Source organism: Nycticebus coucang, chromosome 21, assembly GCF_027406575.1.
Source record: "Nycticebus coucang isolate mNycCou1 chromosome 21, mNycCou1.pri, whole genome shotgun sequence".
Taxonomy (NCBI): domain Eukaryota; kingdom Metazoa; phylum Chordata; class Mammalia; order Primates; family Lorisidae; genus Nycticebus; species Nycticebus coucang.
This window is the reverse complement of record NC_069800.1, coordinates 22,191,632-22,210,046: the sequence shown is the minus strand read 5'-3', so window position 1 is coordinate 22,210,046 and position 18,415 is coordinate 22,191,632. Positions and strand designations below refer to the sequence as shown.

The window sequence follows — 18,415 nt, the reverse complement described above, 5'->3', positions numbered from 1 at the left end:
GTTCTTAAAATTTTGGTTTCAGGACCCCTCTACACACTTAAAATGTTTGAGGACCTTAAAGGGCTTTTGTTACATCTATCAATATTAACCATATTAGAAATTAAAATTATATTTGTTTTAGTATTCATGAATTCATTTAAAACTATCAATACATAGACCTATTGTCAAAATATATAACTTATTTTCTATGAAAAAGAACTATATTTTCCAAACCAAAATTGAGAGAGAATAATGGCATTGCTTTACATTTTTACAAATTTTTTTAATGTATGCCTTAATGAGATAGCTAGATTCTTGTGTCTGTCTGTCAAATCTGTTGCTATACCATGTGAAAAGTTTCATTGTAGAATAAGAGGTGAAAAGGGCAAACAACATCTTAGTTATTATTATGAATTATTATTATAATAATCCCTTAGTTATTATAGTTGTTACTTTATAGACCCCTAGAGGGGTACAGGGAATCCATGACGCCCCAAATAACACTCTGAGAACTGCTGCCCTCAAGGTAGCTACTGCTATCAATTTGGTGTATACCATTCCAGATCATTTTTAAAACAAGAAGTATTTTACTGTACTATAGATATACACATTTATATTTCTGAATTTCTGAAACTTATTTTTCATTCTTTTTTTTTTTTTTTGTAGAGACAGATTCTCACTTTATGGCCCTCTGTAGAGTGCCATGGCATCACACACCTCACAGCAACCTCCAACTCCTGGGCTTAAGCGATTCTCTTACCTCAGCCTCCCGAGTAGCTGGGACTACAGGCGCCCGCCACAACGCCCAGCTATTTTTTTGTTGCAGTTTGGCGGGGGCTGGGTTTGAACCCGCCACCCTCGGTATATGGGGCTGGCACCTTACTGACTGAACCACAGGCGCCGCCCTATTTTTCATTCTTAACAGCGTATTTTAGAGTGTTTTCTAAGTATATTTGCCTTCCTACTTAACTTCCGCACATTATTCCCTACTATGAATTTACTTAACTATTTTCCTATGAATGACAAAGATTTTTCTGATGTTTTACCAATAGGAATAATGCTGCAATTAATATCCTTCTATTCTTTTTCATTTATGTATTTATTCTTATAACAAGCATTTATTGAGTACCTTCTATGTGTAGGCACTATCCTAGGTACCTTAAGTATATCAATGAACAAAATAGAAATTCTTGCCTGATATTCTTGGATTTATAGCAGGGTTGATATACAGGGTCTGATAATACTGAGGCACTGTATGCAAAGTTGGGTTTTTTTTGTTCGTATGTGCAGAGAAGTGCCCGTGCTTCATCAGATGTGATTACTGGGTTAAAGTCTTCGTCTTGAATACTTGGTTTATTTATAATATGGAAAACATTCTCTTTATAGTCCACCCTCTTAAGACTTGTCTCCTTACATATATGTTACAAAACTATAATTTAGGTGAAAAAAAGAAATGTCTGTGAATGTAAACCCTCTAAAAAGCATAGGCGGGAGTGGAGGGGCCAGGATGACATAGAGGGATGTGGCACACTTTTAATGGAGTGAAGTTAAAGAATTTGTACTAGCTTGTACAGGTTAGTCAGCAATATCAGGGCACTCAAAAGTTCATTAGGAAGAAAAAAATTGGATTTCTCTCCTGAGTCAGCCAAAGGAAGTTAAATTATATTAACCACACGTGGTTTTCTATGGTTGTAAAATAGTAACGCATTTAAAAAAAGATTTGTTCTGAAACTGTTTAACCTAACAGTGTAGCACTTAAAAGCCTACCTTTCTGTTCGCTGGGAAATCTAAGTCAGGACACCCTCTGTAGTCTCTAAAGATGAGAATAATGATGCAAGTATTAACATAATACAAAAGTATTGGTGTAGAATCTTCTTGGTAGTTTATAAAATTAGAGTGTTATTGATTTAATAATAATAATAATAAAGCTGTAAGGATTTGTTCCTCAAATTATTAAATTTATCCTTTGAGGCATATATGCACTACTATCTCTGAAGTGATGTATTAATATTATATCCTAATTCATTTTCTAAGTATTCCCATCCAAAAACAGTTATATATCATCAGTAATACATGTTTATGTTGTGTACAGGTACATTGGATATATTATTTTCACACTGCAGTGGTCTTTTTGTTTTTTTTTTTTTTAAGACAGTCTCACTATGTTGCCCCGGGTAGAGCGCTATGGCGTCCCAGCTCACAACAACCTCAGACTCTTGGGCTTAAGCGATTCTCTTGCCTCAGCCACCCAAGTAGCTGGGACTACAGGTGTCCACTATAAGGCCCAGCTATGTCTTGGTTGTAGTTGTCATTGTTGTTTGGCAGGCCCGGGCTGGATTTGAACCCACCAGCTCTGGTGTAGGTGGCTGGCCCCCTAGCTGCAGAGCTACAGGCATGGAGCCAGCAATGGACTTTTATTTTTATTATTTATTAATGTATTTATTTATTTTTATTGTTGGGGATTCATTGAGGGTACAAGAAACCAGGTTATACTGATTGCATTTGTTGGGTAAAGTCCCTCTTACAATTGTCTTGCCCCTAGAAGTGTGTCACACACTGAGACCCTACCCCCCCACCTTCCCTCTCTCTGCTCTTCCTTTCCCCCATCCCTGTCCCTCCTTCTCTCTTTCTCTGATCTCCCCTTCCCTTATCCCCCACCGTGTACTAGGTTATTAATTGTCCTCATATCAAAATGAATACATAGGATTCATCCTCCATTCTTGTGATGGTTTACTAAGGATATGATTTCACCTTATATTTAAAGTGAAATCAAGTCAAATTAATATCATATAGTTGTATTTACATTTCTGTGATCCTCTTAGTGAATTATTTTCAGAGTTAATTGTCATTCTAAGTGAAGCTCATTTCCTCGTAGAATATAACTGCCAGACTAGTGCATTAAAGGGAATGTTGCAGATATGGTCCATTTTGATATGAATAAGGCCTTTGACAAAGGTATCCTGGTACTCTTTTGGTTGAGGTAGTGATAGTTTTTTTAGTTAGTTTCATTAAAGAATTCTTTTCAAAGGATATTGCTTAATGGCTAGGTAATAGCCTGGAAGGAATTTTGTTTTTAATCGTAGGCGCTCTTTTTAAAAATACTGTAGCTTGTTAATGTAGAAAAGTAGTATGTAAATGAAATGGTAATGGATTTCACTGCTCAGAGACGACCTTATTAAGAAGCACACACATACCCTGAACCATGCATGTGTTAAGGAAAAAAAAAAAAGAGAGAGTAAAATGGAATAAATTGTATATACAGAAAGAGAATAAGATAGAGAACAAGGTGTGAAATGAAAAGATGTCTCCTCCTCCTCACTTTTGATACCCTGTGTCTCTCCCCAAAGACTTGTTAACTGTATCCTGTACATTCTTTCCAAACAATTTTTTTTTGTAGACCAGAATACAGTTATGTTATGTAAACCCCCCACTTACGCAATAATATATACACTCCTTTGCTTTTTTTCTATTTGCATTCCATTGCTTTTTTATCCCAGTCAATAACATATCTTAGAGGTTTTCTTCTTTAGACATGTATCTATTTTATTTTTTTATGGCTGCATTAGTATTTTATTGAATAGATACTCTTTAATTTGTTTAACCAGTTCTTGATTAATGACATTTAGATTTATTTAGGACTGGTTTCCAATACAAACTTCTAAGTGTAGGGTCTCGCATAATAAAATTTTATCACATCACACTCATATGCCAGTTGGGTGGCCCATTTCCATCTTATAATCTTGTGGCTCTACTGTCTGGCCTCTAAGGTCACCACCGCCAAAGATGACCTGGAAAAGGCTCGCTATCTCTTTACTACCTTGCCCCTCTTTTTTTGGGGGGGGGGCTAGAAGAAATGTCTATTTGAGGCTGGGAAGTATTGAGGAACACTTTAGATATTTGGGGAGCATCAGTGGTCTCTGCCACTGTACCAAAAGTAAACTCCTGCATCAAGTTTCAGAAAGAAGGGGCAGTCATTGCCCAGTAGTTCATTTGAGAAATAAAGTTTGTGTGTGTGAGCAATGTACTCATTTTCTAAATAAGCCAGTGTAGAATTGGCTGTTTTACTAGAAGGAGATTGAAGAGATTTTGGGAGATAGCCATATTTGTGTTGATTCTGGGTGACATATTTTAAGAAAGGTAGATATTGACTGTGTCCAGGGGAATGTACTCAGAATATGTAAGGATCTATAATTTTTGTCTAGAAAACTATCTCCCTACTTTCAAAAACATGGTATCCTGAAAGATTTTTCAAAGACTTGGAAAAGAGGTTAATGGTTTGTAGAGTTGTTCCCAAGGAGAGAACCAGCACCGGTTGATGGTGTTTTAGAAAGATTTTTTCCCGCAATGGAGAATATTTAATCTCTGTTAAATATTAATTTGAGATCATCATAAATCAAGCATAAACTAGATGACATCTATGAAGACTATTGTAAGGAAGATTTCCTACTTAATATGAGAGATTGGTCTAGATTAGTGATTTTCAACTGCTGTGCTGCAGCACACTGGTGTGCTGTGAGAGAATCTTAGATGTGCCATGAAAATTTTTAAAGATCACTAATTACTTTTGAAAGAAGTTCAAAGCACAGTAAGTGTATTCTTTTTTGTACTCTATATTTTTGATCAACATAATTTAAGTGTGCCATGGAAGTTTAACTCCAGGTTTCAAGTGTGCCGTGAGATAAAAAAGGTTGGAAAATATTGATCTAGATCATCCTTATGGTCCTTTTTCAAATCTGGATTTTTTTATGGTGAATATGTTAAATGAATATTCCTTTTCTTTTTAAATAGGATACTGATGAAATTCAAGTTAACTATCCTGGAATGTTTGAATTGATGGAAGATTTACAAGGTAAGACACTTTAAAGAATTTTGAGACTCCATTCGATAGATTTTTTTTTTTCAGTTTTTGGCCAGGGCCGGGTTTGAACCTGCCACCTCCAGTATATGGGGCCACCACCCTACTCCTTGAGCCACAGGTGCCGCTGCCTCAATAGATATATTTTAAGAGCCAACTCTATGGCAGGCACTGGTTTAAGCTCTAGAGATCCATTTGGTAGGGAAAAAACAGACTTTCTTCATGGAGCTCATGATATAAAATGGAGGAAGCAGGCACCAAGCAGTTGTCACAGAGATGAGTGTTAAACCAGAATTATGGCCAGTGCTATGAAGTAGAGGCATAAGATGGTATGGCTGCTTGTAAAAGAATGGCAGGACTTTGTTACAGAGTGTATTTGAAGATGGTAAAACATCGGTGACTTCTGTCAGCCGCAGTTGGTAGGTGAGGTTCAGGTATAAAAAAGCAGATAGTTGAGTTAGTTTAGGAATGGCTTTTGTCAGGGGGACAGATCTTGCTGTGAGAAACTCCTGTCTGAGGAAGCGGCAAATGAATTGTGCTCTAAAAAGATGAAGATGAGTTAATTAGGTAAAAAGGTTAGGGAAGTGAGTCCCAGGCAGGGAGAACAGCGTATGTAAAGGCCCATACAGGAAGGGCATCTTGGCTGGAGTATAGGGAGTGAGAAGGATAACATGGGTGAGGGTCAATGAGGGTCAGAGATCACACAGCAGGACATTCTAGGCCTTGTCTTAAAACATCCCGTGAGGCATTTTAATGAGGGGTGGGGAAAGAGGTCACAATACCAGATTTGTATTTTGAAAAGAATAGACTGGCAGATAAATTACTAAGGAGATTTCTTTGCAGTAAAGCTTATTGAGAGATGATGGTGTATGGACTAGGGTGGTGGCAGTGAGATGAAGAGAAGTGAGTGCATTCCAAAGATATTTAGGAGGTAAATTTGACAATTTTTACTGGTGATTTAGATGTGGACAGATGAAGGGGTGAGTCATTGCAAATATAACTGCCAAGTTTCTAGCTCACATAACCAGATACATAGTGCCCTTCATTAACAGAGGAGATAGTAGAAGACCACCACGTTTGGGCAGGGACAGTTCTTAAGATGACATTCGAATATATTGGGTTTGAAATGCTTTGGAAATACCTAAGAGGACATACCAAATAAAGTTGGAAAAGAGGAGGTAGCTTGGAGGAGCCTACTGGCCTGGTGAAAAAATTGTGTGTCATTTGAGAATAGGCAGTGTTTGAAGCAGTTTACCTACACTAAGAGCATGGAGGAGCAGAGAAAGTGGGTTGGCACTGAGCCTTTAGGAACCTGTCATATAGTGACTGGTTAGAAGGATGAGCCTGCAAAGAGACTGAGAAGGAATAGCCAGCAAGGTGTTTAGAAGAAACACCAGAAAAGTGCAGAATTGCCTGAACCAAAGGAAAGAATATTTCAACACAACAGCAACACCAAAAGCCAAATGCATCTGAGCAGAATGTGCCATTAGATTTAGGAACGAGAAGGTTATTTGTGGCCTTGTTAGATTTCTTTGTTGGAGTGAGAGCAATAGAAATGCTGGGAGTGGGTCGAGGAGTAAGTGGAAGGTAAGGAACAGGAGACACCAAATACATGCTGTTCTCTCAGGAAGTTTGGCTGTAAGGCAGGGCACAGTGGCTCACGCCTGTAATCCTAGCACTCTGGGAGGCTGAGGCGGTGGATTGCTTGAGCTCAGGAGTTGGAGACCAGACTGAGCAAGAACGAGAACCTATCTCTACTAAAAATAGAAAAACTAGCTGGGTGTTGTGGTGGTATGTAGTCCTAGCTACTTAGAAAGCTGAGGCAAGAGGATCATTTAAGCCCAAGAGTTTGAGGTTGCTGTGAGCTGTGACCCCATGATACTCTACCTAAAGAGAAAGTGAGACTCTGCCTCAAAAAAAAAAAAAAAAAAGAAGAAGAAGAAGAAGTTTGGTTATAAAGAAGAGGTGAGATATAGAAAGGTTACAGGTGTCAGAGGAGAGGAATAAAAGTTGGGATAAGCCTTTGTATTTTGTCTTAAGAGTTGAATTTATTTAACTGCCAACTGGGAGAGTCCAAGTGTTTCCTTAGAAAGGTGACATAAGAAGAGAGAGAAGAGATCATTGATGATTCAGGTAGCTGAGAAGGTGGTGGCCAGTAAAGGCATTGACCTTGGGTAAGAGAAGAGGCAGATTCATGGGAAGAAAGGAAGGAGTAGTGCTACTGGAATAGGTGTTTCTGTTTGATAACAGGAAGTTCCCATCTCATAAGTCTGTTTTCTTTGTCAAACAGGAAGCAATTTCATATGCTGAGAATGGTAGGGTCAGAGGTTTGAAAACGGAGTGGAGGGGATTCGAAGTAGTCATTGTAGACAATGGGAAAGCGAAATGAGGGAAAAGCTATAGAATTTGAATGGTACATTTGAAGTTGGGCAGACACATCAAGAGTAGTTCACAGCTCAGAACCAGGCACAAAAAAGCAGATAGTCTGTTAGTTTGGATTAAGGTTTGCTGATTGAAAGTGACAAAAAGACCAAGATAAAAGATAGCTCTAAAAGGGTCATTGAAATACAGGGTGAAGAATCTATGCTGGAAGAAAATGGAAGCAGGAAAAATAGGGAGCTGATGAATTGTGATTAAGAACAGCTGTGCACAGGCGATCCCAAGGTGGTCAGAGAACAGTTGTGGTTGCAGTACCAGAACACACTGGAAGGAGATGAGCAGAAAATGGGATATCTGAAGATTTTGGAAGTAAAGCAGCTAGTTAGAAGTGATAACTAACTGTGGGACATGTCCCAGGTACAGAGGTGGTGTGATTGGAAAAGTTCATTAGTTGTGACTTTAAAAAATCTTGACAGTTACTAACATTGAAGTCACCTAGGGTGGTAGCAAAACTAAAAGTATAGAGTGAATCTGAGTCAGGTGCCAAACTGTCCCGTGAATGAGGGAGTGACTAGCAGGAGTTATAGTCAAGTGATCTGAGCCTTAGCAGGGCCAGGGCATTTGATGGGCTGGGAAGTAGTCACCTGGATGAGGCCTTGAGAATAAGTAACAAGGACACAGTCCCAACTTTGAAAGAGGTGAAATATACAAAAATAAACATCTCTTACTTGAAATTGACACTAGAGAGGTGATTTTTCTCAAAAGAGAGCTTCAGCCTGCCTCCTTTGTGAGAATTTGTGAGTTTGTTCGTTAATGCAAATGTCATGGTTTGGTGAATGCAGAAGACTGTAGAGGTTCTTTTAAAGGTATGTTCTGGGAATCCAGAACTACACTTACCTGGGGGAGTCATAAAAATTGTAAAATGATTTAAAGTAAGAGGATTATAAAAATAAGTGGTCTTTATTTATAGATTTATGGTTTTTTTTCTGAGTACTGCTGCACTTCCTCCCCTATATTACATGAGAGAAAGCATAGGCCCAAAGAGAGCATTTCCCTAGTAATGGCAGAATTAGGTACCCAGCTCTTGCCTTCTTGGCTCCTATACTGATGCCCCCTTAATTGACCTTGTTGCTCCCTGGAGTTGCCCATTTGTAACAAGGTCCATCTTGCCCATTGATCAGCCTCCCCTGAGTATGGAGCTTCTGTAAACTTTACAGGTGGAAGATGTATAACTGAAAACATATCATTATAGTCACAGTTTATTCATTACGATGTATTAGAAGACTGGCAATATGTAGCATGCATGCCCGAGATGACAAAGGACCAGTAATGAGCCGCACAATCCCCCCTTCCTGAATACCTTTATTCAAATGCCTGTGAGATAGGGATGGGCTGGGGTTTCTCATTCAGGCTCTAATAATAAAAATATCTTTCAAATATGGCATTTATTTTTGTTCTGCTGTCTAATAAATGCTATACTCATAATTCATTTCAAGAAAGAAAAGAGGAAGAGACTAGAAATTAGACCTATCAGTTGGAAACGTTTACTTCTCACTCATTTCAGAATATGTACAGCACTTAAACTTTGTCCAATTCTCTGAGGTTTTCTAATATCTTGATTTTACAGATTAGCAAATTGAGGTATTGAGAAGTTAATTATCTTGTCACACTAAATCTGGAGTTCGGATTTGAATTCAGACTCCTATGCTGCATATTTAATATTATGTGGCTTTTTAAAATGATGCCAGCGTATATATTCAGTAGAGTGCACTAATCTTAAAAGTTCAGATGCTTGTATTTTTTTTTTTTCTTTTTTTTTGAGATAGTCTAACTCGGTTGCCTTGGGGTTGAGTGCTGTGTCATTACAGCTCACAGCAACCTCAAACCCTTGGACTCGAGATCCTCTTGCCTCAGCCTCCTAAGTAGCTTGGACTACAGGCGCCCCGTACAGTGCCCAGCTATTTTTAGAAACTGGGTCTCATGCTTACTCAGGCTGGTTTCCAACCCCTGAGCTCAAGCAATCTGCCTGCCTTGGGCTCTCAGAGAACTGGGATTACAGGTGTGAGCCACCATACCTGGTCCAGATACTTGTATTTTTAACTGTCATCCTGGTCAAATTATAGAACATTTCTAGCCCCCTAACAAGTTGCTTTGTGTCCCATCCCAATTAATAACCCTTCTTCCCTTTTTAAATTAGTCATATATTTGGGGGAACTATTGCCTAATTTTTACCTTTGAGATCATTTGCCAGTGCTTCTTTCATTTTCACTGTGAAGTCATTTACAGAAATACATCTTAGTCTTTGATAACCTCCTATCCTAAGGAGAATTAAGAGAAATTATTTACAGATAGTGTGTCAAAGTGATATTTAACAAAATACATATAAACATTAACTGATTTTATTTCATCCACTTGCTATTTACTGAGTATCTACCATGTGCCAACCTTTGAGCCATTTGTTCCTGGTCTCGGGGAGTTTTATTCTGGTAGACAGGAAGAGACATACAAAGGCAGACATTTGCAATCAACAATAGCATGGGATTATTATTTAATTTTAAAATACATGGAGAAACATGAGAGAAAAAGCCTTAAATCTGCTTAGGGCGTCAGGAATGCTTTTGCAGAAAAGGCAGCACCTATGCTAAAATAGGTTTGCCAGGTAAGTGAAAAAGGATAGATGCTGGTTGGGTGGTGGTGGCAGGTATCACATTCCACACAGAGGAAATGGCCTGTGTAAAATCCTGGAGGTGTAAGAGGATATGCACATTCTCACTCTCCTGGTGAAGGAACTATACAATAATTCAGTAATGCAATGAGTACGAGGTCTGCAGGTTAAATTCACGAAATTGCTACTGTGTGTTTACATTGGCAGCACTGTACAAACAGTTTGGTTTGTAAGGTTTCATAACCTTGGTGTATCAGTGTCTGCCAACTGTGTTCATGTCTGTGTGTGGTGCTGTCTTACTGAGTGGCTTTCAGTATTGTTCCATGTTTTTATACACTGTTTTAAGAATGTTGGAGCTTGAATCAGAGGAATAAACAGAACATTATGAAATTTCTTGTTAAACTTGGCAAGAGTAGAAGTGAAATCAGGGACATGTTAGTCCAAGTTTGTGAGGATAATGCCATGAGGAAAACAGCAGTGTACAAATGAATTAAACGTTTTTCTGAGGAGAGAGAAAACATCACTGATGAAGAGAGGTCAGGATGGCCAACAACAAGCAGACCCGATGAAAACATTGCAAAAGGCCAGGACTGGTGGCTCATGCCTATAATCCTAGCACTGTGGGAGGCCAAGGCAGGTGGATTGCCTGAGCTCAGGAGTTGGAGACCAGCCTGAGCAAGAGCAAGACCCCATCTCTACCAAAAATAGAAAAACTGGCCAGGTATTGTGGTGGCTACATGCAATTCCAGCTACTCGGGAGGCTGAGACAAGAGGATTGCTTGAGCTAGGAGTTTGAGATCGTTATGAGCTGTGACACTACAGCGCTCTACCAGGGTGACAGGGTGAGAGTCTGAGGATCTCTATGGTAGAGATATAAACATTGCTAGAGAGACAGGAATATCGTAACTGAAAACCTTGGTATGAGAAAGATGTGTCTCTTATATCACAACAATGTACTAGCTCATACAGCATTGTCTGTGAGGGAGTTTTTAGCCAGTAAACAAATAACTGTATTGGAACACCCTCCATGCTCACCTCATCTGCCCCCAGGGACTTTTTCTACCCAAAAGTAAAGGAAATATAGAAAAGAAGACATTTTGATGACATTCAGAACATCAAGGGTAATACAATGATAGCCTTGATGGCCATACCAGAAAAAGAGTTTCAAAATTGCTTTCGAGGGTAGACTAGACTCTGGCATCAAGTGCGGAGCTTCCCAAGGGGAGTACTTGAAAGTTGATCGTAGTGATATTCAGCAGTGAGGTATGTAGCACTTTTTCTAGGATGAGTTTGTGGGTTTAATTATCAGCCTTTATATGTAGAATGGGGGAAATAATGGGAAATGATAGAGGATCAGAGGCTTCTGGATTTTTCTCAGCTGAACTTTGTAGTGTCATGAAAGAATTTTGCATAGAGGAGAAATAATCAGGTTAGCGTGTTAGAAAGCTCACCTTCCACTTTCCACCATTGTTTATGAGACATAGTTTATGAGGAAGGTAAATGACTAGCATGGCTTATCTGTCTTGTTCTATATGAGGAAATTAAAGCACAGAAAGAAGTAACTTGCGTAAGATGATGGAGTTAGTAAATAGTAGAGCCAGAATTTAAACTTAGTCAAGCAATCTTGTTTGTATTCTGAAATCTCAACCACTCTACCTTGGAAAAAGTCCAAGGCAGGTGGATAGGAAGAAGTGTCATGGGATGATTAAGGAGAGGAAGAACTTGGGGGACTTCGAGGGGTGCTGCTATGCTGACTGGAAGGTAGTGTTACTTCCACAATTTTTTTTGCTATTTTACTTTTATATTATAATTTTTCTTGATGGCTGTGATAAGTCTCATTTAAGCTGCTATTATTAATTCACAGAAAAAAGTCCAGAATGTTGACCTAATTTTACAAAACAAGTTGCTTATCAGCTGATGATTGCATGAGAAATTTTCAAGGCTTTCACAGTGATTTTAAGGTAAGTTCAGTTATTCTTTTTAGCCAATATTCACTGTTGTTCCTAGTAAGCTGTAATAAATTAGGATTTTTTTTTAACAAGCAGTTGAACTTAACCTTAAAAACACTGTGAGAGTCTTAAACAGTTACCTACTGGATTTTTCTGTTATCCTGAAACTCAGAGCAAGTCAGAAGTCCTAAAGTCCCAGTTTTTCCATGGTGATTTTCAATAAAGGTCTGCCATGATATATTAGGAAGTATCATTATTCCATTTTGAAGATGATAAATAGAATTTAGTAGAAGTTGAATGACTTTTTCCCAGGTAATGTAATAATTAAAACCGAGATTATGATCTGAGTCCAGACTCTTTCCACCACCTCACACTGTGTCCACAGGGCGGAGGGAAATCCACTATTGCGCCTCTCTGTGAGGGAAGGGCAGGCGGCTGCAGTTATTGCCTGTGCTGTATTAGTAGTGCTCTTAAATTTCTGTGTGGCTGACCTGGCTCAGCTCTTCACAGGGAGCATTATGTTAATTAACATATCTCAGGACCCTTTGTTTAGAAGGCATTTTAGAATTTCTAGTGTATCATGTGTTTACTTTTTAAAAAATCTGTTTTCCACTGGTGGAGGCTAAATCTATAATGTGTAAGGAAGCCATGGCAGTAGGAGGTTAGACAGAAATGGAAGCAGCACATTCATCATCAGCAACAGACTTGTCCAGTGTGAGTGCCAAGGATGTAGTTGATACTCACTATGTAAGACAATTAGATTATATGGTGGGCCTAAAACATAGAGACCATCTGTCTAGTCTGGCTGCCTTGGAGACCCAGAGTGTTTGGTCTAAGGTTGTCCAGCTGCTTCATGATAGAAGAATATGAGCCACTTTTTTCTTGATGATTAATCTAGTTTGAATACATTGTTAGACTCAAATGGGGCTGTTAATACTCTCAGGTCAGTGGGCGGTGTCCATAGCTCAGTGGGTAGGGCGCGGGCCACATATGCTACGGCTAGTGGGTTTGAACCCCACCTGGGCCAGCTAAAACAACAATGACAACTACAACAAACAAACAAATAGCTGGGCGTGTGGCAGGTGCCTGTTGTTCCAGCTACTTGGGAGGCTGAGGCAAGAGAATCACTTAAGCCCAAGAGTTTGAAGTTGCTGTGAGCTGTGCCACCACAGCATTCTACTGAGGGTGACATAGTAAGACTCTGTCGGGCAGCGCCTGTGGCTCAGTCGGTAGGGCGCCGGCCCCATATACCGAGGGTGGCCGGTTCAAACCCGGCCCCGGCCAAACTGCAACCAAAAAATAGCCGGGCGTTGTGGCGGGCGCCTGTAGTCCCAGCTACTTGGGAGGCTGAGGCAAGAGAAACGCTTAAGCCCAGGAGTTGGAGGTTGCTGTGAGCTGTGTGAGGCCACGGCACTCTACCTAGGGCCATAAAGTGAGACTCTGTCTCTACAAAAAAAAAAAAAAAAAAAAAAAAAGACCCTGTCTCCAAAAAAAAAAAAAAAAACCATACAGGACAGGAGACATTGATTTTAGTGTCAGAGATTCATTATTTTAGGGAATAATAAGAACCTTTTGGGATGGAAGAGAAGGAAAGGGTTTTGTTATTGCTGCTAATTTGTTGATTGTTTTTAATAAGGCCATTGAAATGCAGTGGATTATTATTTTTAAACTGTTGAAGAATACTAATATTGAAAAGTTCATTTGTGGGGCGGCGCCTGTGGCTCAGTCGATAAAGCGCTGGCCCCGTATACCGAGGGTGGCGGGTTCAAACCCGGCCCCGGCCAAACTGCAACAACAAAAAAAATAGCCAGGCGTTGTGGCAGGCGCCTGTAGTCCCAGCTACTCGGGAGGCTGAGGCAAGAGAATCGCTTAAGCCCAGGAGTTGGAGGTTGCTGTGAGCTGTGTGAGGCCAGGGCACTCTACCGAGGGCCATAAAGTGAGACTCCGTCTCTACAAAAAAAAAAAAAGAAAAGTTCATTTGTTTTTTGATTTGTGAAAGTAGGAAAACAAAACTATGAAACTGACTCCAATATGAAGAATACATATAAATAATTTTTGCTTTTGAAATTCTTTTAATTTTATAGACTAGTTTAAAACGTGTCCTTTCAAAGTAATTTTGTTTAAGTGTTTGTATAAAGAAAAATTAATCAAATATACAACATTAATTTTTAATGACCAGTAGAATAATATTTGTCCTAGCTTTTAACCAACTTGAAAGAAAGAAGTCTAAAAATACATTTTAAAACCTGAAAAGAAGTGCTTGTGAAAATAATGTACGTAACTCTTTTCTTAATTTGGGATTAGTAAAATATTCTAAAATCTGAGAAAACATATTAGCTTCAGTACTATCTAATGAGTCTCCCAGTCCTCTTTCAAGTTTCATGGTCATACTTACATTTATGGCTTAGAAGGAGTGAGCCATTGTGGCATTAGCCTGTCTCTCCTTACAGCTCACCCTGGGGGAGCTAATTGTGACTATCAGAGAATGGGCACAGGGATGCTGTTGGATGAGATGGGGTGATTCAGGATTTTGCTGTATTATCTTGAACTGCCTGTAGTGTATTTTTAGGTATGGGTGAAAGTAACTGCTCTTGGAATAGAAAAGCCCTTCTGCACCGAGACACAATGCTGGCGGCTGCAGCAGTGTACAAAGGTAAGGGAGCCGATGGACTCCTCTTTCCACTACAGCCTCACTGAGGAACCTGTGCTGTGTCATGTTGATTCCCTTAACGGTCCTCCTCATCAAGGCTTCATCAGACTTTATGTCCTTCTTCTCAAAACTCAGATTCTGTAGCTCTTTTTCTAGAGAGCTCTTTTTATTTCCTTACTGTCAGCCTCTCGATGTTAGGAATTTTTCATGTAAGGGGTTGTTACAGTCTTACAGGTATCCTAGTACCCATTTCCTTTTGAAGAATGTGTATTTTATTGAACAGATTTTTTTTTCCTACTTGCATTTTTTCAGACTTTATTATTTGTCTTCACAGAAATGTACAGAAATGAAGATGGTTCAATACCTGCCACATATCAAATTTATTATATGATAGGATGGAAATATCATGAATCACAGGTAACATTCATACAGATCACTTTCTTAGTGAGTCCATGTTTCCTTTTTTTATTAAATTGTTTATTAACTTAGGATGGATTTTTATTTTCTCATGTTTAAAGCTTTTAGAAATAGGCTAGAGTGCATTGACACAATCATAGCTCACTGCAACTTGGAACTCTGCTTAAACTCTCCCACTTTTATCTCCCAAGTACCTGGAAATACCTGCATCACCATGTCCAGCCAACTGTTTAAATTTTTTGTAGAAATGGGATTTTGCTGTATTGCCCAGGCTGGTCTTCCTTTGCTTCCAACTGTCCTCCCAGCTTATTCCCCCAAAGTGCTAGGATCATAGGCACGTGCCACCATACCTGGCTTTTTGTTTTTAATGTAAGATAGCATTAAGGGGTTTAATCAGGGCTATGTATATCTATCTCTAATATCTTTACTCTTTATTTTCAGGCAAGACCAGCTGAAAGAGGTTCTGCAACTGTGTCCTTTGGAGAACTAGGAAAAATAAACACTCTTATTTCGGAGGGAAAAAAATCACAATAAATATTTTATTCAATGTTAATGTCCAGAATTTTCATCAGAAATGGATAGCTTTCACATCTAAAATCATAGTGCCTTTTGAAGCAAGAGGCACTCTATAAGCTATTCACTAATGGACTTTTCAAATCATTGGAATAACCTAATAGCACAACTATGTTTAGTAACCATTTCAGTTTTCATTGTTTCTATTTTCATAAGGATACTCTTAGCTGGTGATTTGAGTATCTTATTTTCTGATTCAACCTAAAAGCAAAGAAAACATTTCCTCCCAAAATTTACAGATATGCTCAATATATATGTATATAAACGTTTGACTTGATGACAACACGTTACTCATGCTGATATTTTGTACGTTTTTCTCTTTCTGGTCTTTTGTTGTTTCTGTGAGAGGACCATAGCCATGGAGATGAAGGAAAGAACAAGTTGGTAGATTCTTGGCTCACTTAGAATGAAAACACAGACTTTTTGTAATTAGTACTATAAGGTACTTAAGCCAGAATTTTATTTGTCAGACTGGCTTTGTCTTGAAGAGGAATAGGTGATTCTGTACTTTTCTGTAGAGCTATTGTATAGTTTTGGACTTTAGCAGAGCATGTATCTTTATTGAATCACTTTTCACCTCTTTTAAAAAAACACGTGAATTCTAATCTCATTTCTTTTTACTTACATGGGCTGAATGGGACCACCATGGTTTTTATGTCCCACTCTATACCTTAGGGAAGAAGAAAACATTTTAAAGACTTATAGAAGCAAAATTACATATAAAAGATTCTGCATAGTGATCAAATGTGCAGTTTAATTTTGGGCTTTCCTTTCTAATTTCAGGCCTTAAGCATTATTATCCTAATCCAAGTTCACTGTCCCATTGTCATCTGGTAAGGTTCAAAATTATTCAGAAACAATCAAGCTGAAATAGCTTAGAATAGGTGGGAAGGTCACAGATGGTGGTAAGAAGGAAGTGGGGAGGAAGCTGAGAACCAAACAGGAGTCAGTGCTCAGACTGGTTTTTCCAGCGCACAGTGAACTATTTGCTCTCCTTTCATGTAACCAGGGCAAGACCCCAGCCTCTCTCCAGTAATTTATGGAGGTATTTGCTTCTCTTTTGCATTCTTCTCTCCTCCACCTTCCTTCCCTCCTTTACCCTGTAATTTAAGCTCCAGGCTCTTTGTGGGAACAGGCTTTGTCTTGTCTTATCTTAACTAGATACTCAGTTATATTCTGAATTGAATTTTGAAAACTTGCCCTTATAAGAAACTAAATCAAAAGTTAAAAACCAAGGTTTTACAAGAGAATAAAATTACTTTTCTTGTTCTCTTCAGTTGGGAAAATTTTTGACATTTGAAATCAGGATAGTCTTGGTAGCTTTTTTGTTTTGTTTTTAACACAAAGTGAAAGAGAGAACCTGTGAGGTAGAATTTCTGGAATATTTTTTAGCTTAATTTTCAGAATTTGAAAAGAGAGAACAAATAACAAAAATCTCTATGTATTAAAGTGCAAACTGATGATGAATAGATAAAGCCCAGGGTTTCTGTGTTCCCCAAAGGACACGTGTATATGTATAGTAATATTTGTTTCTTTTCTTTTTTCTTTTTTGTTTGGGATTCATTGAGGGTACAAAGAATTGGGTTATACGGATTGCATTTGTTAGATAAACTCTTATAATTGTGTCCTGCCCAAGAGGTGTGCCATACACTGTGACCCCCTAACCCCTCCCTCCTGCCCTCACCCTGCTCCCTCATTCCCCTGCCCACCCCTTGTTTTAGATCATCTACTACCTTCATATTAGAATTGAGCACATAGGATTCTTCTCCATTCTTGTGATGCTTTACTAATGCCACTTCAGTTCTGGTTAATAGAAAAGATGCAAAGTCTCCGTCTTTTTTAATGGCTGAATAGTATTCCCTGCTATACACATGCCACAGCTTGTTAATCCATTCCTGGATTGGTGGGCACTTAGATTGTTTCTACATTCTGGCGATTGTAAATTGAGCTGCAACAGTCTAGTGCAAATGTCCTTATGATAAAAGGATTTTTTTTCTTCTGGGTAGATGCCCAGTAATGAGATTGCAGTTTCAAATGGGAGGTCTAATTTGAGTTCCTTGAGGATTCTACATACTTTCTTCCAAAAAGATTGTATTAATTTGCTGTCCCTCCAGCAGTGTAAAAATGTTTTCTTCTCTCCACGTCCACACCAGCATCTACAGCTTTGAGACTTTGTGATGTGGGCTATTGTCACTGGGGTTAGGTGATATCTCAGGGTGGTTTTGATTTGCATTTCTCTGATGATTAGGTACAATGAGCATTTTTCATCTCCTGTCTTCTTTAGAGAAGGTTCTATTCATGTCTCTTGCTCTGTGATATATGGGATTGTTGGGTCTCTTTTGGTGATTAACTTGAGTCTCTATAGATCCTAGTTATCAAGCTTTTGTCTGATTCATAATATGCAAATATCTCTTCCCATTCTGAAGGTTGTCTATTTGCTTTGGTTCTTGTCTCCTTAGTTGTACAGAAGCTATTCAGTTTAAGTTCCATTTGTTTATTTTTTTGATGTTGTTGCAATTGCCATGGAAATCTTCTTCATAAAATCTTTTCCCAGGGCCCCTATCTTCAAGTGTTTTCTATACACTTTCTTCGAGGATTTTTATTGTTTCATGCCTTAGGTTTAAATCTTTTATCCATCTTAAGTGAATTTTTGTTAAGTGGTGAAAGGTGCAGGTCTAGTTTCAGTCTTTAACTTGTGGTTATCCATTTTTCCCAACACCATTTAATGAATAGGAATTCTTTACCCCAGTTTATGTATGTTTGGTTTATCAAAGATGAGGTGGCTGTAAGATGTTAGTTTCGTTTCATGGTTTTCTGTTCAGTTCCAAATGTCAGTGTCTCTATTTTTGTGCTAATACCATACAGTTTTGATCACTGTGGTCTTGTAGTACAGCCTCAAGTCTTATAGGCTGATGCCCCCAGCTTTGTTTTTATTACTAAGAAATGCC

At 38.7% G+C, this 18,415-nt stretch overlaps 1 protein-coding gene across 2 annotated transcripts in view; it reads left to right on the top strand.

Annotated features, from left to right (window-relative positions):
• Positions 1-15,447, top strand: part of NDUFAF5 (NADH:ubiquinone oxidoreductase complex assembly factor 5) — a 44,457-nt gene extending 29,010 nt beyond the window's left edge. The window contains exons 8-11 of one of the 2 annotated variants that reach the window (XR_008376559.1): positions 4,768-4,828; positions 11,743-11,839; positions 14,397-14,480; positions 14,812-14,860. Coding sequence is in view for 1 of the 2 variants with exons in the window: in XM_053574297.1 (XP_053430272.1) it covers positions 4,768-4,828; positions 14,397-14,480; positions 14,812-14,894; positions 15,336-15,428 (321 nt within the window). In the remaining variant the exon portion in view is untranslated. Of the gene's footprint in view, positions 1-4,767; positions 4,829-11,742; positions 11,840-14,396; positions 14,481-14,811; positions 14,895-15,335 lie in introns of those variants that run through there. The other variant, XM_053574297.1, reaches the window with a different exon arrangement.
• Positions 15,448-18,415: the final 2,968 nt, after the last annotated feature.